At 53.8% G+C, this 27,637-nt stretch overlaps 2 protein-coding genes across 3 annotated transcripts; one reads left to right on the top strand and one right to left on the bottom strand.

Annotated features, from left to right (window-relative positions):
- C14H12orf43 (chromosome 14 C12orf43 homolog) lies at positions 1–7,929 on the top strand. The gene is made up of 6 exons (XM_036823000.1): positions 1–156; positions 2,276–2,318; positions 2,498–2,596; positions 5,373–5,446; positions 5,984–6,074; positions 6,587–7,929. The coding sequence occupies exons 1-6, from the start codon at positions 33–35 to the stop codon at positions 6,936–6,938; spliced, it is 783 nt and encodes a 260-aa protein (XP_036678895.1). The 5' UTR covers positions 1–32; the 3' UTR covers positions 6,939–7,929.
- HNF1A (HNF1 homeobox A) lies at positions 7,885–25,226 on the bottom strand. 2 transcript variants are annotated; one of them, XM_036822997.1, is made up of 10 exons: positions 23,675–25,226; positions 16,866–17,065; positions 15,159–15,345; positions 14,476–14,717; positions 13,334–13,485; positions 13,009–13,210; positions 12,051–12,242; positions 10,799–10,920; positions 10,571–10,715; positions 7,885–9,177 (listed from the first exon to the last, which is right to left on the bottom strand). In XM_036822997.1, exons 1-10 carry the CDS (start codon positions 24,001–24,003, stop codon positions 9,050–9,052), a joined length of 1,899 nt encoding a protein of 632 aa, XP_036678892.1. In that variant the 5' UTR covers positions 24,004–25,226; the 3' UTR covers positions 7,885–9,049. The 2 variants fall into 2 exon arrangements, with proteins under 2 accessions (XP_036678892.1, XP_036678894.1); XM_036822999.1 differs by having other exon boundaries at positions 14,488–14,717.
- Positions 25,227–27,637: the final 2,411 nt, after the last annotated feature.

The raw sequence follows: 27,637 nt of genomic DNA, 5'->3' as shown, positions 1-27,637 counted from the left end.
GGTGCTTCAAGGTGGCGGCGCCCAGGGGTGCCATGAGCGATATGGAGAGCAGCAGCAGCAGCAGCGATGCGGAGGAGCTGGAGCGGTGCCGCGAGGCGGCGATTCCGGCCTGGGGCTTGGAGCAGCGCCCGAGGGGCCCGGAGAAGCCAAGAGTCGGTAAGGGACTATGTTCGGGGAGTCTGGCCGAATGGCGCAGGATCTTCCCCTGCGGCCTGAGAGGATGGATGGTGGGGAGGGAGTCCCTGGAATTCGACTTCTTTCCCCGAGGAGGCTCCAGGGTCTGGGTGGGGTTCAGAGTCAAAGCGCGGACAAGTTCAGCAGGGAGGGTTGTTCCATTATCCCCGTCAGAGAAACCAAAGCACCTGAATGTCTCTTGACTTTGCTTCCCTGGGTCCATCCTAACTGTCGCACCCTGGGCAGCCCACCACCTCTCCGAGGTGACTGCGACCCTTACTGGATTTTCGCATCCAGGCTTTCCCCGCCTCCAACACTTTCTCACTCCCTGGGGCTGCCAGCGAGCTGTGTCCTACACGTCTCTCTGACCATGACTCCCTAGTGCCCTGGGAATAAATCCAAAACCCCTTAAGGGTCCCTAATCCCGGACAGAATCCAGAGGGTCCGTGAATCTGAATGGGAAAAATATTTCATCTTTACTTTCATTAATCTCTGTTTGAAATTTAGCATCTCTTTCCATCATGCATGTGAACAACAAGCCACAGTAGTTTTGGCAATACCTGTTAACTTTGTCTTAACAAAAGTCACAGATTTTCAAATCCCATTACAGTCTTTGCAGATATATCAAAAATATTTTATTCACAGTAAAATGTTGAAAAAAATCATTTCCACTCATCCCTGCTTTAAAATTACAGTAATTTTTAGACCCATCAGTAGATCTTATACATTAATTAAGAAGCACATATATTAATAATATCCCAAATTTGGCTTTTTAGTATTAATGATAACTGAATTTCAGTATCATTGGTTTTCTTTGTAATCCTATGTGTTACATTTTTTGCATCTAAAACATTCTGAGAAGGGATCCAGGCTTTACCAGACTGCCAGAGCAGGCCGTGGCAAAGAACCCCTGCTTTTGTTGAGAAGGACTTACAAGCCCTTTGGTAATCTATTTTTTTGCCTTCCTGCCATACTGCACACTTCCCGTAGGTAGGCTCCAGACCATACTGTGTCCTCTCATCTGTGGGCACCATAACTCTGCAGTTTTCTCTTCATTTTCTATAGGCAGAAATGCCTCTCCATCCCCATCACTTACTGGCAGTAAGAAATTTGGGCAAGGTACTTAAATCTCACTGTACTTAAATTTCCTCATCTGTAAAGTGGGGGTAATGGTAGTACCTACCCCGTAAGTTTGAGAAGGAACTGAGATGATGTATCTGCAGTGCTTGGCGCATATTAAAGGCCCAATAAATAGCAGCAATTATGTGATCGGTCTCTCTTCATGGACTGCTTTCCCCCTCCTGTCTGACTCCCACTCATCCTTTAATACTACAGCTGAGACACCATCTCTTCGGGAAAGCTGGGTTACACGCCTTCTCTCCACCATCATCATACTTTGTGTGATTCCCTTCGTATATAATGCTTTCCTTTCTTCTACGATTGCCTCTTTATTTATCCTGTCTTTTTTCCTTTCATCCCCTGCATCCCCAGCACCTAGAGTCAACTCTGGCCTGTACTTGATCCACAAATATTTATTGAGCGAGAGGTTACATGATGTGAACTTCACGAGGGCTGGTATCCCTTCACCATGGTATCCCCAGGGCCTACACAGTGGTCAGGAAAATAGTTCTTAAATAAATGAACTTGCTGGAAAGGCACCTCTAATGAGTGGAGGCTGAGACCCCAGCCAGACTCCCAGTCCAGTGATCAATATAACTGAGCCCCCTTCTTCTCTCTCTTCCACAGCACTTAGCACACAGCCAAGCACATAGTAGGCACTCAATAAATGCTGGAATCAAATTACACTTGCTTGTTCAGCATAGTGGTTAAGGGGGGACCTTTGGAGCCAGATGGCCTGTGTCCTCATCCCAACTCTGTCGCTTATTAGCTGTTTGACCCTGGCTAAGCTATTTTACATCTCCTTGCCTCAGTTTCCTCTTCTGCAAAATGGGGATAATGGTAACCCCCACCCCCCACCCCATGGGGTCATTGGAAAGATTCAATGAGTGATACATGTAAATCACATAAAATAGTGCTTGGCACACAACTGATGCTATAGTCATTTCCTCTATAAATGCTTTGGTGTTCGTTATTTTCACAGGTGCTGCAAATACTCAGTTGCCAACCACCCAACCGAGCCTCAGGTACTGTGCACTTTGGGTTCACGTTTCATGCATTCATTCATTGATATTGCTCCCCTGCTGTGTGCCAGAGGCTATTAGACCCTGGGATGTCAGTGCGAACCAGACACACGTCTTCCCCGCCCTCATGGGGGCAGCTTCTGAGCTGGCAGGAAGTGAGGTCCTTTTCGTGTGTGTTGTAGGCACAAGGTGGATGAGCACGAACAAGACGGCAACGAGCTGCAGACCACCCCTGAATTCCGAGCCCATGTAGCTAAGATGCTGGGAGCCCTGCTGGACAGGTAACCTGCCCTTATTCATTAATACGAAGAGTAAGGGCTCCCATGGCCTGGAAGCTCAGCGTGTGTAAGTCGACATCGCGGCAAGCACGTGGCATCTGTCACATCATCGCTTTTCATAATCCCCCTACCACGGAGGTCCTGTCGTTGTCCTTCTCTAGATGTGGCAACAGGCTCCCCTCTGTGAGAGGACGCATTTGCTTGAAGTCACAGGGAGGGAGGAGCAGAGTGGCTTTGACTCCAAAGGCCCTGCTCTTAACCACTGTGGAATCCTGCTACCACGAGAGGAAGAGGGGAACCCGAGCTCATTCCCACTGCAAGAGGGCAAGGGACCAACTGTATTCCTATTTCTTGGGTGCTTTCTGTATGCCAGGCACTGTGAGAATACAATCTGTAAAGATCCAGGTCAGCAGTCCCAAAATAGGTGCCCAGAAATGTGAGTCCAGAGTGTGGCTCTTGACAAAAGGGGTCCAACAGCAAAGAGGTGGAGAAACGCTGCACTCTGCATACCCCCGTGCCTGGGAGATTTAGATTCCTAATAGTGTATTCAAGGTCCTGAGAAGTCCTGCAGTAAAGAGACCTGTGTAACTTTGTTTAGCCCAGCATCTTGCGAATTCATTTGGCCACAATGCCGCTGTTCCATGGATGACTGATAGTGTGTCATGGGACGTGTTCCGGGATAGGCTGGTCTACATCCATCCCCACTTGACAGAGCCCTAGCAGGGTTTTTGTTGTTGTTCTTTTTTAATATTTATTTATTTATTTGGTGGCACCGGGTCTTAGTTGCCACTCCAGGGCTCCTTAGTTGTGACATGCAAACTCTTAGTTGCAGCATGCATGTGGGATCTAGTTCCCTGATCAGGGATCGAACCCGGGCCCCCTGCATTGGGAACGCGGCGTCTTATCCACTGTGCCACCAGTGAAGTCCCCAGCCTAGCAGGTTTTGAAAAGGAGATTGAGGGTGTTCAGGCCATAGTCCTGCAATTTGAAGTAGTCATTGAAAAAGGACAAATAAGCCTTCCCAAAGTGCACACCAGCTGCTCCTCCCAGACAGAATGTTGGGCCAGGCCTCAGCAGCCTGCACCCCCATGGCGTTAGTGCCAGTCCCCCAACCTGGGAACGTGTTAAACATGTTTAGGAAGGTCAATTAGCATCTCACCCCATGGGAGCGGTTTTTCTCCATGACGGTTCGGCTTCAGGGTGACCAGGGCCTGCCTGGCGTTGCAGTGATCCACAATGGATGCTTCCCTAGGTGGACATCCAGCAGGATGCGGGTTACACGCGGTCAGGATATTCCCTGCAGCGTGCCCATATTTCTCTCCAAAGAAACGATACTCCAGTTGGTCCCTTGTGTTAGATCAGGGTTTCTCATCTTGGCACTATGGACATTTTGGACTGGATCGTCCGTGGTTGTGCGGGGCTATACCATGCACGTAGGATGGTTTGCTGCATCCTTGGCCTCTACCCATGAGATCCTAGTAGTGTCTCTCCACCAGCCGTGACAACCAACTGTGTCTCCAGACATTGCCTGGTGTCCCCTGCGGACCGACGTTGAACCACTGGGTTAGATACTACCCGGGTCAGGGGCGGCGCCCAGTTGGGCCAGACCGCGTCTCCGCTCCCTCTCCCCAGACCCCAGACCACGTCCTGCACAGGACTTCGGGGAGGCCTCTGGCACCTACAGAAAGCAGTTAGGAGAAGCACCCAGTGCATTGCTGTGTTTGCTGCGAGGATGTTGCTGAGAGCGTCGGTCTCTGCGGTGCGAGGTGACTGCCCCACCAGCATTCCCCCAAGACCTGCTTCCTGGTCTCGTCAGTTCTCCCCGCTCTCTCTGTGCTTCTAGAGAAAGGGGGTCCTGTGAAGCTCATTGCTTATCTTGACAACAGTAATCGTCTTCAGCATCGTCATAGCTGCTGTTTACTGAGCACTGGCTTGTAGCCAGGCTCTGTGCTCAGGGCTTGGTACCCACTGTCTCATTTAATTCTTGTGGCAGCCCTCGGAGGTGGGGACTCTTATCACTCGCAGTGTAGAGACAGGTAACACAGGCTCAGAGAGATGAAGTCCCTTGTTAGTAAGTGACAAAATCAGGATTCAAAACCCAGGTCTGAAGTCTGAAAAAGGTCGGTGGGTTGTAGCAAAGTCAGTTTCCCAGTTGTGATAATGGACCCTAGTTACACGCAGTGTCACCAGAGGGAGAAACGGGGTGGGGGGGAGTCCGTGGATCTCCCCCTATTATTTCTTGGTACTGTATGTCAATCTACAATGAGCTCAAGTTTTTAAAAATTTAAAAATGAAAAAAAAACAAACAACAAAAAAAACAGGTCTGCCCTGCTCTAGGAGCTGACCTCTGAACTGTTTTTTGCTAGACTGGTCATATTTCCCTTTTCGTGCTTGCTGCCAGGAAATTCACAACGAAATGTGTACCCTCTGTCTAGCAAGTGTGTAGGGCTTCCTGGCCACACTTCTGGCTCTTTCTGTCCTTCCTGCTCTTGTTTTCTCTTTGCCTTATTTGAAATTGCACTCATTTTGTTGTACTGTATCTTCAAAACTTCTTCAGCACTTTCTGGAATAAAGTAGGCTTTAAACCAGTGAGGCACCGCAGTTTGAGCTGGCACTATGGACATTTGCGTCCCCATCAGGCCGGGGTGCTCTCCGCCTTTGCACTTAGTATCGCGTTACCCTACCCCCTCCACTTAAAGGGAGAAAAGCAAGTTTTAATTAAAAAGAATTTTCGTTGTTACCCAGAATCTCATCTTAAATCCACCCTCTCTTCGCTTAGCTCCATTACCATCTCAGAAGTAGTGAAGGAGCCAAGAAAGGCTGAGGTACCGAGAGGTGTCCTGGAGGATGATGGTGAGCAGTTATACTTTCCTTTATCAAGCACCTCCCGTGAGTCTGGAGCTGGGAAATACATTTTTGGCATTTTATCTTCTTTCATCCCTGCAGCCCCTGTGCGAGGCATGTATTATGGTGATCCTGTTCACAGGGGGGAGTCATGAGGGGACTGGGGCTCTGGGGAATGCAGACACTGGCCCGAGGTGACCCTGAGCAGGAGCGCCTAGCCACTGCACCCTGCAGCCTCTCCCGCATGAGTCTCTGTCCCCTGCCCAACTCATTAGCCACTCTGAGGGCTGCCTTAGGCGGGAGGCTCAGCTGCTGGCTCCCGGAAGCCTCTGAGGGCTTGCTGACTTGATTGGGCAGCCGGCATCCCCTCAAGCACCCCATCCTCTCGCTGCAGCAGGTAGCAAGCGAGCCTCTCATCCTACGAGGCACCGTTTTGTAGTTAGGAGCGATGCCCGCTGGACTGGGAGCTCCTTGAGGGCAGAGACGGGGCAGCCTCGGCCCCTGGGGTGCCCCTGGCGGTGCTGACTCCGCCCCTGTGGGTTGCAGGCTTCCGCCTTTTCTTCACGTCCATCCCTGGAGGCCCTGAGAAGGAAGCTGCTCCCCAGCCCCGCCGGAAACGGTTGCCTCCCAGCTCCAGGTAAGATGGGACACCCACTCCTCAAGTTCCCTCGTTGTTGCCTGTGTTCTGTCTTGGCCAGTCCCCCCTGCCCCCCAAATAGCCAGGCCAACTCCAGTCAGGTCCAGGCCCAGAAGGAGCCCTGCAGTAGCTGAAAAAATAGTACCTCAGTGGGAGGGGAAAGAGTTTCCACTGGGCGTTGGCTTTGGATGTTTACTGCTTTTCCAGCACCCATCTTGTGCCGGACACTGCACTCCTGGGACATCCCTGTGAGGCCTGGGCTCTGTTAAGATCCCCGTTTTATAGATGAAGACACTGAGGGTCAGAGAGGTTAAGTCGCAATATGAGGTCACACAGCCAGGAAGCAGAGAAGCCAGTATTGGAACCCAGCTCTGCCTCACTGCCAAGCCTGAGTTCTCCAACCGCCACCCTCTGTCCGTGGCCTCTCTCTGGTGGCTTGGACTGAGGCAGTGAGAGGCGGCTTTGGGGCCCCGTCCCGACTCCAGCTGACCTGGCCTGCACTCCCGTTGCAGCAGCGAGGACGGCGACGAGGAGTTGCAGCGCTGCCGGGAGGCGGCTGTGTCAGCCTCTGACATCATCCAGGAGTCCGCCATCCACGGCCCTGGCAACGTGGAGAAAAAAGCAAAGAAGAAGAAAAGGAAGTGGAAAAAGAAAGCCAAGGAGGACAGCACCGACCTTGCCCCCGTGGCCACCACTGCAAGCAAGGCCGCATCTGGGGAGCAAGGAAGGGAGTCCACCGGGCTCAATGGAGACCAGGCGCCGTTTGGGACCAAAAAGAAGAAAAGGAAGAAAAAGGCAAAGAGGGCCAGTGAGGCCTCCCCATCCCCACCAGCAAAGAGCGCAGCAGCCGTGCCTGCAAACTGAGCCCCGCCTGTGAGCACAGGGCCCAGCTCGGGCACCTGCCAGGGACAAGGCATGTCCAAGCCCCGCCTCCTTCTCCAAGTGCAAGGACTTGGCTAGCAAGTCTAGACTTCGCCCATGACTGGGGCTGGCCCAAGGGTCGGGGCAAAGAAGCGGTTGTGGGGTGAGCAAGGCCTGCCCTTCTGTGCTCCCACTGGGGCTGGGGCAGACCCGTGGTACCAGAACATTCTGTGGTCTCAGGAAGAAGGAGGAGCCTCCCAGTTATTGAAGGCTGATGGCCAAGTGGTAGAGCTTCCACCTCCTCAGCCTGGTGTGGGAGACGACCTGAAGAAAATGAGGGAGGGGGTCTCCGAGATGCCAAGCCCCAGGAGGAGTTTTGTGCGTCCCCCCTCCAAGCCACACAGACCTGATATAACACTGTCTGGAAAAGAAGGAGAGAGATCCCTGCCTCCACCTGGTTTTCCAGAATTTTCTTTCTTCACATTGTGAATATGCCATGCATGATCATGTCTCTGAGCCAACCAGATAATTGAAAATAAATTGTCGAGGGACCCAGAATGTAACAGAGGGATTTGGGTGCTACCCTCGTGTCCGTGCTGAATCCTGGCGAGCCACTGTAAGTAAGCATCACACAGGAGGGGTCCTGCCTGCACCCCCAGAAGTGTTCCACTGCCCCAGCGTCAAGACTTCAGGAAGTGTCACAGCACTCGTCGCCTGGGGGATTCATGGACCCATGTATCCTGCAAGAAGGAGCAGAAGTTCAAGGTGAAGGTGAAGTGCTGGCTTCGTTGCCTGGCCTTGGAGATTCGGCAAAGCAAGAAAGACAGAGGTGGGATGTGAGAGCGTGTGTGCCGGCCCCATCCCTCCTTGGGCTCCTGGTCCCCTTGCACCCCCCTCTGCCTGCCCAATCCCATCTGGGCGATGTGTGGACAAGCAAGACGTTTCAACATGTTCCTCATTTACTAAAAGTTAAATAAATGTACAGGCTCGCCCTTAGCCGGCTGCAAGCTGCAGGGAATGCCAGTTCTCCCCTGGCTCCTTCCTCAATCCAGGATGGAGGCAGTCCACTGGGGCTGGGTTATCTGCAGCAGCCCCAGGGAGATGAGCCCTGCGTTGGCACGGCTCCCTTGTCCCTCAGGACCTCAACCTCCCCGGGGTGGTGGGCTGTGATCGCCTTCCCTCAGCCAGCTGGGCTCCAAGCTTCCAGGCGGCAACCTCTCCTCTGGTCTCGCCTCTCTCCTCCCTCTGGGCCCCTCAGCTCTGCCAGCTGCCCTGGCCTTACCGCCTTCTGAGCTCAGCAGCTTCTCCCCCAAAGCAGGGAAGGGTCTGCTGCCCCATGACCTTGACTTGGCACCAGGCACAGAGTCACGAGTCTCCCATAGGAGCAGAGACAACACCTAGGCCTGCGGGGATGGGGGCTTTCCAGTAGAGGCGAGATGCCAGGCTGGCATCAGAAGGTGTGATGCGCAGGGGGACAGATGTCCAAGAAAACGGGAGATCATGGCGGCTGGGGAGAGGGATGGCTCAGGACGAGGGAAGCTGGAGAGGCCTGCTTGCCCCAGGCCCTGGCACAGAGGAGCCACTCAGGCGATGCTTATGTGGTGGGGGACAGGTGGGTCCAAATGGGTGTACGGGTTAAAAGCAGGAAGGGGGGCTGGGTGGAGTGGCCTGATTGGGGCACAGGTGACAGCATGGGGCCACGTTGACCTATGACCTCTCTCCCAGCTGCACAGCCTGGTGTCCTGAGAAGTGTGGCGTCTCCACAGGCCCGGCCTGGGGGTACCAGAGCCCAGGGCTGCCCCCTTCTGTTCCAAGTGACAAGATTTACCCTGAGCAGCAGGGACAGTCCCTCCCGAGTCCCACCAGGAGCAGGCTCTGCTTCCCAGCTCTGCACGGTTCCCTCTTGTGCACTGAAGCAGCCCTCCTCGGGTTGGGGCGCCTCAGAACCCCCCCCCCTTTTCTGAGGGGAACAGGGTGGGGACTGAGGCACAGTTTTCCAGGGAAGAGCAGCAGCCTGGGGGCAGTGAAAGTTTTGCAGGCTCAGATGTCTTGGTCACCCCTCCAGCAGTCTGTGTAGGCTCCAGGGCCCATCCCCTGGGAGGCCGTGTCCGTGGTTACTGGGAGGAAGAGGCCATCTGCGTGGAGATGAAGGTCTCAATGACGCTGTGGTTGGATGGCAGCAGATGGCCATGGCCGTTGGTGGAGTCGGAGCTCTGGTACAACACCAGGCTGCTGGAGGACACTGCAGAGGCAGAGGAGGCGGCTGGCTTCCTGCCATGCCCGTCCCGACCCCTCCCCACCCACCATCCCTAAGGGGTACTCGGGATGGGAAAGTGGCACCTCGCCACCTCCTAAATCTCAGCAGGTGACCGGACCCCAGAGTCACACCTCTGCCCTCGGGCCTTATTAACCCCCAGCTAGGCTCCAGGACCACGAGGCAGTGGTCTTCCCAGCACATTTTAGTGGGAACATCACAGAAGCGCTGGTGAGCTGGCGTCGTGGTTAGTTTTATGCGTCAGCTCGGCTGCCTTTTAGTACCCAGTCATTGAGCCAAACCCTAATGCAGGCGTGGCTGTGCAGGTATTTTGTAGATGTGGTTAACACCTACGGCAGTTGACGTTAAGTAAGGGAGAGTTCCCTTGATAATGTGGGTGGCCCTCATCCAATCAGTTGAAGGCCTCAAGAGCAAAGGCTATGGTTTCCCGGAGGAGACTGCAGCGTCACTTCCTACCCTGCAGCTCTCAGACTCACCAGCCCTCACAGTCGTATCAGCCAATTCCTTATATATATGTGCGTGTGTGTGTATTCCTATTGGTTCTGCGTCTCAGGAGAACCCTGACTGATTCAGATGGTTAAGAGCATGAATGGGCTTTGAGTTTGGACCTGGGTTCAGGTCCTGGCCCCACTACCTAGTGGCTGTTGGAAGCACCGCCAAGTCCCTCTCCTCCTTGAGTGCTTTCTCATCTGTAAAACGGGGATGCCGACACACACCTCATGGGTAGAGCACAGAGCCTGGACCGTGGAGCCCTCAGTGACTGTCCCTGCAGCCACCGGCGCTGGGCGGAGGATGCTGAGGCTCACACTTAGCAAGCGGCTGCCCTGGGTCTCAGAGCCCAGCAGCCTGACTCCAGAGTGCCTGCTCTTCACCCTGACGTTGTGGGCTGCAGACTCAGGTCTTCAGGAAATGGAAATGTGTGGGTTGGGTGGGACGTGGTGGGCTGGAGAGCCCACACTCTGTGGTTGCCACGGGGCAACACGAGTCCTTCCGACTTTCGAAGAGGAGCCAGAAGTCTATGAAAGCTCTTAATTTTTAGCTGTTGGCAACGAATTCAAAAAAATGCTAAACCCTGAGCTAAAGCAACACATCCATGAGTCACTTCTGGTCCCCAGCAAGCCCAGTTCTCGCCTCCTGATTACCCCCTACCACCTCTTCCGGTTATCTTTTTCCTCAACTGAGTTAATAGATGTTCCTGTGAGACAGGCCCATTTCCTGTGGTTTCACACCCCCCTCGGCTCACTTCAGGGGAGCACAGGTGCCCCCTCGCATTTACCCCCTCCCTGCCCCCCGTCTGCTGCTCACGTCTTCCTCCCCAGCTATGGGGACGGCAGGGGGGCGGCAGGGAAAGGCCACTCACCGGTGGGGCTGGCGCTGAGCCGATGGGTGGGCTGCAGGTGCTGGATGCCAGCAGGGTCCTGGCTGGGGATGTGGATGGTGGCGGCCTGGGACGCTGGTGTGTGAAGCCCGGACTCACTGGAGGCCTCAGCGTCTGAGGTGAAGACCTGGCAGAAGGGCAGCTCTTGAGCCGCCAGGGTGTGCGCTGGGGCAGGACCCAGGGAGGGGCCGGGGCAGGCCTGGGCCTTACCTGCTTGGTGGGTGTGAGGCTGGCCAGGGCGCTCAGGTTGGTGGTGTCGGTGATGAGCATGGTCTGCGGAAGCAGGCCCGTGTGGGTGTACTGGGCCACCTCGGGCTTGTGGCTGTAGAGGGCTGGCCGGGAGGGAGGGAGGAGAGAGGACACAGACTTGGCACCTGGGCTGGGCTGAACCCCTCCCAGGAGGGCCTCAAGGCGGGGGGCTCCGGGGAAATGGGGCGTGGGCCTGGTGAGCAGCCCAGGGGGGCAGTGTCTGGGGACTCAGGGCTGATTTCCCAAACTGGGAGCTCCAGATAGAGGGGTTGGACGCTCTCCCCAACCGCAGGGGCCTGCTCCGCCTGTCTCAGTGGAGAGGAGCCTGGGCGAGGCCGGGACCCCAAACCCAGCTCCTGCGGTCACCTCAAGAGGACAGGTGTGAAGGGCAACGGGAGCATAGGTGCTGTTAGGGCACTAAGTACCGGCCTTGGAGGGAAAGGCCAGGGCTCCTGTTAGGGGGTGAGGAGGGGGCAGCATTTCTCCATCTCCAGGACCCCTCTCCACAGTGTAACCCAGAATTTCACCTGCAGTCCCCAGCCCCACAAATATACACACAGATGCCAGTAGAAAACAACGTAAATCACGTATTCTCACATGGACTCAGATGAAAACACAACCACCCACATACACACATAAATGGTGCCCTCAACCAAATACACAGATGTTCAGGTCCACAAGCCCTTATCCAAGAGTCCAAGTTCCAGAAAGGTCTGAAAGCCAACAGGTTTTTGTCTGGTTGGCACTAGAGCTCATTTGGTGGCAAAATCTGACCTGAACCTGATGTGAGGCTGAGTCTTTATTAACCCACTTCGTGGAATTCTACCTTTTGCTGCAGGAATCATGGTGTTTGATGACAGAGTGTTGCTCCAAGCCCTGCTGGGAGTGTTGTGTCATTCATGGTGTATGCTCCACATTACCTTTCTAAAAGCTGAGAAATACATATGGCCCCAAGGGCACACGTGGGTGTGCACACACAAACACCCACTCACACAAACCCATGTGCGTGCACATGCAGCCACACACTGAAACGTATTCCAGCCCACAGATGCTCATCTGAGCCCCCGCAGAGCCTCCGCCACAGAAGCACTCACACTTGTATCAGACACACACACAGACCACAGCGTCTGCTAAGCCGCCCCCTTCCCCTGGGCTCAACGACAGCCAGCCTCTCCCACCACCTCCCCCAGCAGGGGGGCCGAGGGGTGCTCACCATGGGGGCTCTGCAGCTGGGCCATGGTGGCCATGAAGGGGCTCTGGGCCACGTGGCTCTGCACGGAGGGCATGAGCGGCTGCTGGTAGGAAGGGTGCAGAGGCTGCGAGAACTGGACGGGCTGCAGGGTGGTCAGGCTGCTGCCCATGCTGTTGATGACCGGCACGCTCTGCGCCTGCGTGGAGGCCAGGCCTGGAGCGGGAGCGGCAGGAGTCAGCCAGACCTCCTGCCGCCTCCATGGCCTCCTCAGGCCCAGCCCCGACCCCCAGGGGCACCATCTCTCCCTCCTGGAGCCAGTGGGTTGCAGGAGGGGACAAGGTAGTCAGGAAAGAGCCTTGCACTAGGAACCTTCACTAAGTTACAGCCCTGGCAAGTTAACTCCCCCTCTGAGCTGCTAGCTCATCATAAGGGCAGGGGGTGTGTCAAACTAGGGTCCCTGGAGCCCTGGGGTTCCACAACAATGCAAAGGCCCTGGGGCTTAACTCTCTGTACCCGGCTCCCAGCAGCTCCCTGTCTGTCTTATATATTGAGTTTCTGCATAATAGTTCTGAATAAAGTTTTTCTGGGCTTTTTAAAAAAAAAACTAAAACCTAAAACCTAGAAAACTTCAGTCCTCCTTGCTCTGCTCTGTTTTCCCATAGCTGTTTTACCTTTTAAGATACTCTATAACTTACGTATTGGATTGGCCAAAAAGTTCGTTCGGGGTTTTCTGTAAGATGTTAGGACAAACCTGAACGAACTTTTTGGCCAACCCATATTCTGCTTATTGTCTGCCTCCCCACTTGGGTGGCTGAGATTTGGCGCTGTTTGGTCCACTTGTGTATCACTGGTGGAGCACGGAGTGGGCACTCAATAAATACATGAAGGAATGAGTCCCAGTGGCTCTCCCTGCTCCTGGATTCTGTGGGAGACCCGGGAGACCCTCCCCCAGATGCCCCCGTCCACCCCACCAGCTTACCAATGACCAGGGTGGAGGCGCCCGTGTTGGTGAACGTGGGGCCCAGGGAGGCAGGCTCACCAGGCCCTATGGCCATGACCCCGGGAAGTGAGGCCATGATGAGGTTCTGGGGCTGCTGGCTGAGGCCCGGGGATGTCTGCTCCAAGCTGTGCAGTGCTGTCAGGGTGCTGACCGGGGGCAGCGGGCCCCCAGTGGCTGAGACCTTGAAGGGGAAGCCGAACTGAGTCAGGTGGGGGGTCCCACCCTACCTCCCTGGGGACTGCTCCAGAATCTCCCAGCCAAGGGGAGATTGGTGGGGGTGGGGGGGATGGGGCGGGACACTCACCAATTTGGCTTCTGTGCTCAGCAGACTGTGACTGGGCTCCAGACCAGTGGGGGACACTTGATGCAGGGGTGCAGACACTGTCACCAAGGGACCACCACTGCTTGAGGGCACTTCTGCCCCCTCACTGCTTGCAGGCTGTCCATAGCGCACTCCTGGAGCGGGAGCAGTGTCCAGCCTCAGCACCCCACTTCCCTGCCCGCCTCCATGGCCCCCATCATTCCAAACTGCATTGGTTTGCGCAGACCCCTCACCCCATCCCTATGCAGCCAGCAGACTTTGCTTGAGTGTCCACTTCCTGCCAGGCCCTGTGCTGGTTGCTTCCAACTCCTTGAACACAAGGGCCACGTTTTATTAGTTCTGTGGCCCTCACTGCCCAGGGCTATACCTGACGTGAAGTAGGTGCTCAATAAAAGACAACTGAGCCAGGGACTTTCCTGGTGGTCCAGGGGTTAAGACTCTACGCTCCCACTGCAGGGGGCACGGGGTTTGATCCCTGGTCGGGGTAAGATCCCGCATGCCGTGCAGTGCAGTGTGGCCAAAAAGAAAAGACAACTGAGCCAAACTGAATTGACGGTAGTGAAATTAAACCACAGCAAACTGAGTTGAATAGAATGAACTGGAATTAGTTGAATGAAACTGAGTATCATTGAATCAAACCAGAAATGAATTGAGATTGATTGAGTCGAATTGGATTGGAATTGAACTGATACAAAATTAACTGAATTTCCTTGAAATACATTTAGTTAAACTGAATCAACTGGGAATTGGATTGGATCAAACTATTCCAAATTTAAATGAACTAAATTAGATTATAATGAGTTGAACTGAATTGAGTTGAATTGAACTGAGCTGAAATGAATTGAGTTGGTTTGATCTGGAATGAGTTGAAGTAACTGAAATCAAATGAGGGTGGAGTGAATGGAGCGGATGGAATGGAGTACAGTGGGCGAAGTTGAGTGGTCAATGGAATGGAGAGGGGTGGAGTGGATAGAGCAGTGCAAATAGAGTGGAGTTGGAGCCGTAAGGAAGTGCTAAGAGGTTTGGGTGGCTGCTGCCACTGGGGTGGTGCTCCCCAACTCTTCCACCCACCCCCATATTCTCTGTACCCACCATCCCAATCCCCCTGCCCACATGGCACTCACCGTGGACCTTACCGGGGGAGAGGGCCGGTGGGGGCAGGCCAGGGGAGCCGTGGGCAGGCAGCGCAGGGCCTGGGCCTGGCCCTGGTGGCGGCCCGCTGTACGTGTCCATGGCCAGCTTGTGCCGAAAGGCTTCTTCCTTGCGCCGATTGGCAAACCAGTTGTAGACGCGCACCTCTGTGACGAGGTTGGAGCCCAGCCCCTGCGCCTGTGACGGTGACACCCCCCTCTGGATGCACTCCGCCCTGCAGAAATGGCCACTCATGAGCCTCTGGATCAGGCACAGAAGAACCCTCCCTTGGGGCTGGGGGGAGGGTTCTGAGAAGTAGGGCTCTACCTGAGTATTTGCTGAGGCTGGCAGACCTGGGTTCCGAGCCCAGTCTGCTGTGCAACCTTGAGCAAGTGACTTAGCCTCTCTTAATCTCTTCAGTTATAGAGTGAGCCCAGTAAGTGTAGGGTTGTAGTGAGGATGAGTGAGACGAGCAGCCACTCAAGGGCTGCTTGGGTCAGTGGGGGGGTGGGTGCCAGGAATGGAGCTAGGTGTCAGACACTGAACAGGAGCTGAGAACTCCTGGGCCAACAGCAGGAGCTCTCAAAACCTGGGGAGCCTCCCTCAGGACCCAGAGCCCCCCTCGCCTTCCCCCAGCCCAGACCAAACCAGCCCTGCTGACCACCAGCCATTCTACCTGTTACACTCCTCCACCAGCGCCTCCCGCTCCTCCTTGCTGGGGTTCTTCTGCCTCTCGTAGGCCTGGAACAGGATCTGCTGGGATGCTGGGCCCCATTTGAAACGGTTTCTCCGACCCTTCTTGGTTGGTAGCTCATCGCCCATGGGCTCTTCAATCAGCCCACCCTGCCCTGCGTGGGTGAACTCTGTGGGCACAGAGAGCCATTAGCAAGACACTGGCCAATCCCACCTTCCAGCATTGGTTCACCATGCTGGAATTGGTTCACCTAACCATGCCTCTGGTTCTTTCTCATTCCTAGGATGCTGAGCCAGAGGAGCTTACAGCTAGAACTTAGAAATCATCTAATCCAGTGATGACAGACACATAGCACACACACCACCCCTTTCCTAACCTGTGTCCAAGGCAGACATCACTAATCAACCCCTGCATACTTTGCTACTGGGCCAAGATATAATCTCACAGTCTTCAATACAAGGCTCCAGGTAAGCATTAAGCATTTGTTCACATTTGACACATATGCCGTCCCATTTTATAGATGAGGTAGCTGAGGATCAGGGAGGTTAAATATTTTTCCAGGGTCGCACAGTAGAGCAGAAACTTGAACTGTATCTCCTGAGTAGATTCCACGCTATTTTCAACATTCCAGACTTGAAAATCAAGCTTAAAGTATAAGAATTAGCCAGGAGAGAAGAGACCCAGGCACTTTCTCAGCTGGTTCTTTGGTAGGAGGCCAGTTAATGGCGCCTCCAAATAACAGAACAGCTAGCAGCCCTTCAAAGAGCAGGGGAAATATGTATATAGCCAGTATATACATACAGTACCCCTGGAAGGTTACGTATGAGACTGGGAATGCCAGTGGCTGCCTTAGGAGAAGGACACCTAATTTTTATTGTAAAATCTTTACTTTCTTCTATTTTTTTTAAATTAAGTGTGTATTACCTTGAAAACCTGGATAATTGTAAAAGAAACATCAAAAACATTTTTTTTTTTACACTTAGGCTCAAAAGTGTGGAAGTGCACTTGGGATTTTGTGGGGTATGAGGCCCGGGTAGTGAAACCCACCATCCCCGGAATAATAGTGCACCTAGCTCTTCCCAGGTTTGCAGTGGAGGATTCCCTAAGCATGCACCTCACCTCTGAGCCTTTACTCCTGCTGTTCCTTCTGCCTGAAACCCCATCCCTGCATCTTCATGGGTCAAAATTCAACTCACACTTTAAGACTTAGTTGAAAGATCATACTTCTAGTTGATCCTTCCTGATGCCCCTGCCTCCCTGAGGAAGAGATTATTCTCTCCTCCTCCACCAGCTCAACACTTGGAAACACTTTCTGTAGTGCCCTGCCCTGGGCCTGGCGCACGGTGAGTGCTCCATAAACACTAGCTTTTGTTGTTGGCGTTATCACATTTTAATACTTGTCTCACCGAATCATGATGATTTGTTCTCCTGCTTCCCCTCTACACAGGGAGCTCTTGGAAGGCAGGGGCCCAGTTCACCCACCCAAAGAGGATGCCCAAGACCAACCCTCCTCCCCTCCCCCAGAGCGCCTTGCGCAGAACAGCTGTCACATGCTGGCTGAATCCTCCCGACTTCCTCTCAGTCTGCCTGTCCGAGGAATGGGGTGGGAGGCTTCCAGCTCCCACCCTCGAGCTGCAGGTAGTCCGGGGCCCTGCTGGGAAGACAGGGCTGCAGTCGGTTATTACTTACGCTGGGCCACCTCTCGCTGCTTGCGGACGTACCAGGTGTACAGGGCGGCTCGCTTCTGCGTCTTCATGGGGGTGCCCTTGTTGAGGTGCTGGGACAGGTGGGATTGGTTGAGGCCGGTGGTGTCGACCACCTCCCGCTGCGGGATGTTGTGCTGCTGCAGGTAGGACTTGACCATCTTAGCCACACGCCATGGGTCCTCCCTGGGGTGGGGGGGGGCGGGGGCGCAAGGACAGGCTGCTCAGCCCAGGGTGGGTGCTGGGAGCCCTGTCCACCCGGGGGGTGAGGATGGTAGATGGAAGCAGGCGTGGAGCCCAGGAGCCTGTACCTAGACTCAGGGACAGGAGATAAAGGCACTCATGCCAGGACACAAGGACATGGGGACAGAGACTTGCAGACACATGCACATGGCAGACGTGGACACAGGCCCCAACCAGTCCCACACAGACATAGGAACAGATAAAGGTTTCGAAACACGGACACACAGAGACGTGGACACAGATGTAGACAAAAACAGACCCCCTGGGAGCTGCCCAAGCCAGATGGGGAGGGTACTCATCTTTGTGCCTCCTTTAAAGATTTCCCCCGCCATTCTACCTAGAAATGTTATTTGTGACTGTGTCTTAACCACTGTGAGAGACTATAAACACCTGGAGGGCAGGAACTGTCTGGTTCTCGGCACCCAAAATAGGCCTGACATAGAGTCTGCCCTTGGTGAATGCATGAATGAATGAGTGGATGTGTGTATGTATGTATGGATGGGTGGGTAATGGGATGGTCAATGGATTGATGGTGGATGGTGGGTGAGAGGATGGATGGATGGATGGATGAATGGGATGGTTGATGGGTAGATGTTAGATGGATGGGTGGATGGGTGGGTGGATGGATGGATAGATGAGAGAGATCTACCGGAAAAAAATTTGGGTCTGAAAACAAGGAGAGAAACATGATTCTCCCACTTTACATCCAGGGCCACTGAGGCTCAGAGCACTGTGTCACTTGTATCTCTTGTCCAAGGTCACAGGGTCAGCCCAGTAGAGTCCCACCCCAGCTGAAAGGATTTGGTTCTAAGTCAGCCTGTCAGATAAAAATCACATAGCATCAAAACGCCTCCTGGAAATCTGCACTAAACCCTAGATGGTGGCGCGGCCAGTCTCCCCACAGCACTGAGGCGGGTGGCTAATTTCTCAACAGAGTCCCAGGTGAAGGGGTTAGGGGCTGGCATCCCAAGGCCTTGTAAGAAAAATGAGCGTGTCTGAGCATGGAATCCCACTCTGTGGGCTCAGTTCTCTCACTCGAGGGATTCAAGGGGACCTGAGGCCACCTGTGGCTCAATCTCCTGTTCTCTGCTCACTATGGGGAATGGAACGGGTCAGGTTGCCTGTACGATATAAATTCTTCTCTCTCCCTCTTCTGCTCTGTCTCAACCCTCCTCTCTTCCCTTCATCCTCTCCTGAGCTTCTATTACAACCATGTGTCAGATACAACAGTGCTGAAACAGGCAGAGCTGGGATTTAAACCCAGGTCTGTGCGATCCCAAGCCTGTGTTCCCACAGCCTTGATGCAGCAGTTTGCTTCTAGAATTGAGGCATATGTGACAAATGGCGTGTGTAGGAAGTGATTCATCTCCATGTCGTTTGCCACAGCCAAAGATTGGAAACAACCTAAGCGTCCAGCAAAAGGATGCTGATTAACCAAATTGCAGTGCCTCTGTACAATGCAGCCATGAAAACCCACTGAGAAAGCTCTGTACAAGCCCAGATGGAACAGTTTGTGTGATAGGTCTACTGTGCTATGTGTGTAAAATTTTAAGTGGGATAAAAGGAGATTTCTACGTATTTGTTTTGTTCACATGAAATACCAGAAGTATACGGAATGAACTGGAGTCACTGATTGGATGCTGGGGACAGGGTGAGAGGGGAGGGTTTTCTCTGTTACTCTTCTGTACTTCATAAATTATGTATCAATAATATAGTATCATATAATATACTACATATGCATATATAATGTTTAAAAGTGAATTGTGAAAAAAAAAAAGAAAAGAAGCCCCCCAGTGCTCTGAAGCCCACCCCACACTGCCTTCTCCCCTGGCCCTTCTCTCTTTCCTCAAAGAACCAGCCTCGCCTGTGTCCTTGACAATGCCCTCCCAAGACGTGAGGGCACAGAGCCTTTCATCCACTTTGGCCCTCTGACTTCCTCCTTTTTTAATCAGCAGTTCCCATACAGGCAGGGAGGAATGGAAGGTGGGGACAGATATAGTTAATCAGCAGTCGGTCCAGCAAAGTCCCATTTGTGTAGAAATGATAGCTGTGAGAATTCATGCTTCTTGAGTATTTATGGTGAGCCAGGTAAGGGCTGGTCATTTAAATCTTAGAATAACCCTAGGAAGTATGCCCATTTCACAGGTGAGAAGATTGAGGCTCGGAAAGGTGAACACTTGTCCAAGGTAACTTCGCTGGGACTCAAGAATATTTCACTTTCCTGAACCCCCCAACCTCTCCCCAAGCCCTATCTCCCTGCTTTCCTAGGAGCTTCTCCTCCCCACCTCCCCCGTTCCCCGGGTGCCAGTCAGAGCTGGGAGGGAAGGGCAGGACAAAGTCCAGCCTTGTGCTCCGTGGCAAACATGTTTATCTGACTCCAGGGCTGGGCTGCCCGATGGCCTCCCTCCTCCCCCAACTGCAGTCATCACCCTCCTGAGAGATCCTCCCTCCCTCTGTCTCTTCTCCAGAGAGAAGGAACCCAGTCTTCCTTCAACAGGGCCTCTCCTGGCTCAAACTAAAGATTTACTGTCTGTCTCTGTCCTTCTGACCCCATGTGTCTCTATCTGTCTCTGTTTCTCTCACTCTCTCTCCTTCTGTCTCTGTGTCTCTCTATTTTCTGCTCTCTTTCTCTCCCCCCCCCCCACCCCGCCCCACAGTCTCCAAGAACATGGCTCTTTTCCGGACATTTTCCCCAACGCAGAACTAAGAGGCCAGGTCTCCAGGCATCTCCTGCTTTCACTCTAATGGGTTTGAGAGTCGAACCAACCTGGGTTCAAATCCCACCACTGTGACCTCGCGCCCAATGTGCACATGGCCCCCATCTCCCCTGTAACACAGCGGCAAATTCACGCCTGCCTCCCTGTTCTCTGTTGGGAGAACTGAATGAGTTTCTAATAGGAGTGAAATGCTGAGGACAGGGCCAGGCACACAGTAAGTGCTCAGTAAGTGGAACAATATTGTTACCATCATCATCAGCAGCAGCGACCTAGTCCTGGGACCTCCAGCCCCACAGCAGAGGGAAGAGGGCCCAGGAAAGGTGAAGGTCTGCCCACATCCCCCCTCCTCTCGCCTCCTGCCAGTTCTAGGGTCAATCAGAGGTTCGAGGCTTTGGGCCTCTTGCTCCCTGGCCCGTGGGGTTTCAGTGGGTCCAAGGCTGCAGAGCTGGGAGACCAGCCTGAAGGCCACTCATCCGGAGGGGGAGCCGAGTTCTCAGTGTGAATCCCAGCTCTGCCACTCACTCTCCGGGTGGCCCTGGGAAGTTTCTTAACTTCTGTGTGCCTCAGTTTCCTCAACTGTAATAGGGAGCTAATAATATTTAATAGGCTGTCAGGAGGAGAAAACAAGCTTAATGCACTTGTAAGCGCTTCGTGAGCCCTCGAGCACTACGCAGAAGTGGTCGATGGTGACATTAACAGCAAGAATGACCCAAGGGGGTAAAGAGGGAGATAAATGTATCAAGGACAGGCATGCGACCTCAGGGTGCTGTGCAAAGTGTGGGATTAGGAGGACCTGGGTCCAAGTCCTGGCCTTACTGCTTTGTAAGAGTTACTTTGTGCAGGTCACTTTGCCTCTCTGAGCTTTAGTTTGCTCATCTGTAAAATGGGACCACTGATAATAGCAACTGTTCGTTGCACTCACATGCTTACCCTGTGGGTAAGTGTTATGATCAACTCTGCCTTGCAGAGAACACTGGGACTCAGAAAAGTGAAATTGCCTGCCTGAGCAGAGCTGGGGTTCAAGCCCAGTCAGGCTGGCCTCAGTTAGGGATGTCAGATTGCCCCACCTTGGCCACTGTCTTCCTGGGTCTCAGTGCCTTGGTGCTGCCCAGTGGAGAGGACCAGAGACCCTCAAGATTGAGTCTGAGCTGCTCAGGGACAGGAGGGCCCAGGAGGACACTGAGGAAGGAGCCCTGGGAACATGCTACTCCCTTGGCCATTGCAGCAGACATCCCCAGGGCTCAGAGAAGCCTAGTCCCTCGTTCATTCATGCTGTGTGTCAGCACTGGGCTGGATATCAGGGGTCTGAGTGGTGAACAAGCCTCTGGAAGAGCTTCTGTTGTCATAGCAGGAGATAGAAAACAGACAAATAAGGTAATAATAAGTAATGATAAGTTTCAGGGGAAAGTCAATGAAAGTAGTGGAAGAGGGAGTGACTGTGGTGGAATTTGAGCAAAAAGAGAAGGAATTGACCGTGGGAAGATCTGGAAAGAGGGTTTCGGGGAGAAGTTACAACACATGCAAAGGCCCTGAGGTGGGAATCAGCAAAGTGTAGTGTAACTGGAGGAAAGTGAGGGAGGGAGAGAGGTCCCTCAGGAAGAGATCAGGGAATCAGGGCAGGGAGTTTGAATTTTACTCATTGTCCAGGTAGGGAAACAGAGGCAGGAGGAGAAGAGGCTTGCCCGAGGTCACTCTTGGTCACACTTGGCTTCCACGGGAAGCCCTGCCTCTTCACCATCCTTTCCAGCCTCAACCTCCCCCACTGGCCAGGCCTTCATGGGGGTCCCCCACCCCTCTGCAGCCTGTGCCCTGAGGCTCGAGGCCCCACTTTTTCCCCTCGGGGCGTTTTCAGATCCCTTTTGTTACCTGAACAATAAGTAACCCAGGTAGTTAGTTATAAACCCCGCAGGAACAAGGAGCTGGTTGATAATTTATAGCAACATCTCAAATTTAAATGGAAAGTAAATAGCATGCTGTTAGCATTAAAGAAAACCCAATCGGGGCGGGAGGCAAGCACTCCAGCTTCCTCGCAGCTTGGGGCGCCTCGCTCTCTCCCCAGCCCATTCTCCCAGCTGCGTGTCAGCCCCTCTCCCCTCCCGGCTCCTCCGCTCCACTCTGCTTCTCCAGGCCTCTCTCTCCATCTCCCCTGACGCCCTGTCTCTTCCTCCATGTCTCCCCTCTCTCCCTCAGTTTCCAGGTCTCTGCTGGTCCCCAGGGAGCACTTTGACCCCTGCTTCCTGCTCGAGTGCTGTGGATCAAGCCTTTCCCTCCACCCATCATCCCACCAAAGGGGCTGCTGATCAAGAGGCCCCACCCAGCCAGGTAAGGCCTTTGGCACTCCCTGCCCCCAGTCCCCCCCGAAAGCCCCCAGTCCCATCTGGGGCCCTGAGCAGGTCTGGCCCTGCCCCACCCTTGTCCGAGTTGCCCTCGCCCTGGGTCTGGAGATGCCAGACTCTTTGCCCCTCCCCTGCAACGCGGCAGGGCCCTTTGCCCTCCTCTTCCTGCCAAGTCAGGGGGCCCTGGCTACTCCCCTGCCCCCTGCCCAGGCCCTCACAAGGCCTGGCAGGCCCTGAGAGCTCCCTGAGGCAGGGATCCAGCCCTCCCCAACCCCAAGCTGGGATCAGGACCTTGGACAGAAAAGAGGTGGTCTTTGGGACTCTCCCTCAGAACCCCCAGCCACCCCCCAGCTGGCCCCTGGCCCCGGTCATGGTGATTGAGGGCACCGAAGAGAGTGGGTGTGGAGCCCCAGCTGGGTGGCCTTAGTCCAGCTCCGCCCCCCTCTGAGCCTCAGTTCCCTCATCTGCGAAGCAGTTGTCCCCAGGTGCCTCCAGAGTTCATCTCAACACTACCCGAAATGATACCTGTGAAACCTCAGCACGTGCCCACCTGGCTGTTAAGATGGAGGTTACAGAGCCTTAAGGGAGGGGCAGTCCCTGCAGCCCCCAGGTTCCCCTTCCCTCACCTCCAACCTCCCCCACCCCCGCTCCGTGCGAAGTTGGTTGGCCCAGGCCTCACCAGGCTACCAGCCCTCCAAGTTAATGATCACAGGCCTTATCAGAGCCTTTTGCCATTTATAAATTTATAAAACAAAAGAGAAATAATAAAGCCCGTGGGTAATTAGTAACCAGGTCAGCTCTGCTGAGGAGAGGGGAGGCATCGGGCTCAGACCCACCCAGTTCTCCAGGAGATGGGGAGCCAGCCAGTGGGTGGGGTACAGAGTGGGGAGGCTTCTAACGGTACCCACTGGTGAGGGGCATGGCCTGAGGCTGTGCTGGAAAGGGGAGCAGCTCCCATCCTAAGGCTCCATTTCCCTCAGGTAAGAAAGACCTGGGTTCTGCTGGCTGAATGCTTGAGTTCCAGGGAGGCCAAGCGGGGCGCCGAAAACCCCGGCCTGGGCTCCCCCTCCCCACTGGTGCATCCGGGGGCCTAGCAGGGAAGTTGGGATTGGGAGAGTCGAAATGGGCATGGTAGCTAAAAATTCCCTGCCTCCCCACCCCCGTTGTCCAGGGACTAGAATCGTGGACTCTCCTGCTTTGTCCCCATCTTGGGGCTCCCCTGGGGCATGCCCCACTTCCCAAGCACTGGGCTGAAAGCCTTGGCTCATGGAGACTCGGGACCCCTCAGAGGGCCGGGTCAGGGGCTGGAGGCTCCAACCTCCGAGCTAGGACCCCACCCCACCCCCGCTTCCAAGCTCTAATGGGCCCTGTCCCCCCTTGCCGACAACCAGCCTAAAGGCTACAGCCCATGGGACTCTGGACTGGCAAGGGCTGGTCAGGAGCCGAGGCTGGGCCCCTCCGGGCTCCTTGGGAGCTGGGGACAGGGGAGGGGTCCTTACTGCAGCAGGGTCTCCACCACGGCTTTCTGGTGGGCTGCCTCCTCGGGGCTGAGGTTCTCCAGCTCTCTGAGAATGGGCGGTGTGAAGTCTTCACCCTCGTCGTCCGTCTCGTCCTCGGAGCCCCTCGTCTCCCCCAGCCCATTGGGCAACTCGGCCAGCTCCCCTCGACTGCCGCCACCACAGGACTCCCCCTTGTCCGGGGGGCCGTCTCCAGCCAGCAGGTAGGGCCCCGGCTCACCCAACGCCTGGATCAGCGCCTCTTTGCTCAGGCCCGACTCGAGCAAGGCCGCCAGGAGCTCCGTCTGCAGCTGGCTCAGTTTAGAAACCATGGCTCCACTAGCGCGGGCCACGCGGCCCAGGGCCACTGAGCCGGCCGCCTCCCCGCCGTGTGGGCTGGCTCCGTGCTGGCCGGCCAGCAGGCAGGCCCAAACCAGGCTCCTTGCGCCCGCTGCCCCCCCAAACCCCACTAGCCAAGCCCTGTGGGCACCCCCAACCCCCAACCCTGGCCCCAGTGGCCAGTGAATCAGGGCCCCTGCCCGCTCTGTTTACATTGGAGCTGGGGAAATTCTCCAAGGTTCATATTTATCCATGTGCTTAGCGAAGGGACTGAACTTTGGACTTCACCCTGCAAAGTGCAGGCCTCATGGCAGCGCAGAGGGACGGGGAGCCGTGGCCTTCCATGGGAGTGGGCAGAGCGGAGGGCGGGGGAGGCAGCGGTGGGGGGCCCAGGACAGCTGGGATGGAAGGTGCTGGGAGCCGGGGAGGCCTTCGGGTGACCAGCATCGGGTCCCTCCCCCAGCGACCTCGTAGGGGGCCAGGCTGAGGCAAGAGAACAAAAACAGCCTTGGGAACAGAAGCAGCAGAGAGTTCTAGGCTGTCGGGTAAACTCTCCTCAAGGGCAAGGCTAGGACACATCCATTTGAGGACCCCCCACTGCCAGCCCCAACATCTGGCCTCCCAGGAGGGAAAACGCTTCGACTTAAGTTTACTGTGGGCTGGGTCTGTAACGTGCGTCATTACCTCAGTGTAGCCCCCTAACAGCTGTGAGTAGGTACAGGGATTATGCCCATTTTACAGAGGAGGAAACTGAGGCTCTGAGAGGGTAAGCAACTCGCTCAAAGTCACACAGCTAACAGGGACAAGATTTGTGGAGTGGGAGCAGGGTGAGGCCAGTCAAGCACTTGGTGCAGGTGCAAATTTTAAGGGGACGTCGAAAAACTCAAGATGAAAAAATATTTTTATATACTCTATTAAAAATTCAAAATTAATGCAAAACCCAAAAGAACTTAAAAGAAATGTCCACACGAAAACTTGCTTGCGAATGTTCTCAGCAGCATGATTCACAAGAGCTAAAAAATAGAAAAAACATAAATATCCATCAGTGGATGAATGGATAGAAGAAATGTGGTCTGTCTGTGCAATGGCATATTATTTGGCCATAAAAAGGAATGAAGTCCTGATTCATGCTACAGTAGGCATGAATCTTGAAGACATCATGCTAAGTGAAAGAAGCCAGACACAAAAGGCCATCTATTGTATGATTCCATGTATAGGAAACTTCCAGAATAGGCAAATCCATACAGACAGAAAGTAGATTCGTGGTTGCTGGGGGCTGGGGAGGTGGGGGTGGGCACAGGGAATGGCTGCTTAATGGGTACAGGGTTTCTTTGGAGATGATGGAAATGTTCTAATATTGATGGGGTGATGTTACACAACTCTGTAAATTTACTAAAAACCACTGAAGTTTGCAATTTAAAAGGGCAAATTTTATGATCTATGAATCAATAAAATATACTTTTCATTAATTTGAAAAATTAATGCCAAAAATCTGTGATGAACAAAAAATATCAAAATGTTAAATAAAGGCAGGTTCCAACCCTCACTCACCTCCTGCTAATGCCAGTCCTAGGCAAAAACTCATCCTCAACCCCCACCCTTCCCTCTTCCGGTAAGAGCCTGGACAAAAATTCCTGCTGTCTGTCCCCTGGGGTGGCCCTAAGCTCCCAGAACAAGGGGTGTGCGCCATTGCCTGGAGCAGGCAGGATGGTGCTGAGGGGCTGCCCCCAGGCTGGGGCATCTCTCAGGGGTCTGCAGAGCCAGGGTCATGCTTGGCAGCGGTGGAAGGGAAAAGGCGCCCTTGGCCAGAAGGCCCTCCCTGCAGGCCAGGCTAGGCCAGCAGGGGGACAGGGGCTTCTCAGTTCTTCATTTTTGTACTCACCTGACACACTCGGCAGCTGTGAGGCCCGTGCGGCCACTGAGCACTTGAAATGTGGCTAATGCCTCTGGCTGAAATGATAAATTTTGGATCTATTGAGTGAACGTTTTTAATTTTAAAACTAAATATTTTAAAAATTAGAAAACTTAATTTCACCTGTTTCTTTTTACTTTTATAATGGTACCACTGGAAACTTTTGAATTACATTTGCGCCTCACATTCTGTCTCTATTGGACAGCACTGCTCTGTAATTTACTTACACGTATGATGTTTATTATTTATGGTCTGTCTGCCTCTGCTAGAATGTCGGGCCCCCCACCCCCGCTCCAGAGCAGGGCTTTTGTCTGTCTTGTTCACTGCTGTATTCGAAGTGCTTAGTATGTTGCCTCATCCGTACTTAGTAGGTGCTCAGTAATATTTGTGGAATGATAAATTTCATTGCACACCGCCCAGCGTATACTTAGCTCCACACCAGGCTTTAGTAATGTGTGAAATGCTCAGAACCCCTCTATGAAGTAGGCACTGTTATTCCCAGAGCCCGGCCGTCTGCACAGGATGATGCTGGCAGTTGCCCCTTGAGAAAGTGGGCCCCCCACATTTCTCTCAGTGCTTCCCTTCTCCTCTAGCACAAGTAGCTTTGGGGTCAGGCAGCTCACTACTGGGGGCAGAATTCGCAAGTCCAGCTAAAGGACAGGGAAGATGCGGTGTGCTGTCCCTTCGCGGTTTCATGGCTCTCCTCCTTGCTACCCCGTCCAGGAGGCTGCTTGCTGCCTGCAGCTGCTCTCGGAGACTTTCCTCTAGAAGAGGGAGCCAGACAGGGTGGGGCCCGGATACTTCGCACAACTTTTGGGCTCATTGACTGCGGGGTCCCCCCGGCAGCCAGGTGGCTGAACTGGTGACTCCGGGACTGAAGGTGGATTTAGTTGGGAGGAGGAGAGTGGCATGGGGCGGGGGGAGCCTCTAAGGTGTCTAAGGAGAGAGACCCCCCAGGGTCCAACTTCAGCTCCAGTACACACAGAGGCTATTGTCCTGCCCCTCCCCCCACTAGGGCTCCCTCTGAAAATGAGAAGAGTGTTGGGTATTGATACTTGGCAACAGACAATGGAAACGGCGGTTCCAGCCCCCAGCCTGCCCTTCCCCACGATCAGGGAACACATCTAAACAGACTCAAAGGTTGGGAGAGGCATTTTGCCTTCTTGAGAATCACTCAGGACCTAGTGTGCGTTTCACGGGCCCCCCACACACACACCCCAAGCCCGCACTGGGTGGCCTCAGGCACTGAGTTCGCCTTTCATGACTTATTTATAAAACAGAGGTGTTGATCTCCTAGGGTTGCTTGAGACAACTTTGTACACCTAATGCAGAGATTCCAAACTTTCTTGGTTCCAGGTACCCCCAGTGTCTCAGTAATATATTTTTATGACAGCTCCTACGCATATCCTCCAAACCCCCAGCCAAAAAACTAACAGTTCTGTTTAGTAAGTAGTTAGGTCAAAACAACTAATAAGTATTTATGTCCTAACAACTTAGTAGCCACTTGAAAATGCACATAAACTGAAGAAAAGTAATATTTTAGTTTCTTCTTAAATAATCATAAGTATGTACTAATATGAGTGGATTTGTTGGGCTCTACACAACTGCTCAAACTTTGGAATTAGATTGGACATGACCACCTTCATTTCCTGTTCCACAATCATTTTTGCATGATGCTTACTTTTTTTTGTTGTTTTTAGAACAACTGCCGTAAA

Source organism: Balaenoptera musculus, chromosome 14, assembly GCF_009873245.2.
Source record: "Balaenoptera musculus isolate JJ_BM4_2016_0621 chromosome 14, mBalMus1.pri.v3, whole genome shotgun sequence".
Classification (NCBI taxonomy): Eukaryota; Metazoa; Chordata; class Mammalia; order Artiodactyla; family Balaenopteridae; genus Balaenoptera; species Balaenoptera musculus.
This window is presented reverse-complemented; position numbering and strand designations above follow the sequence as displayed.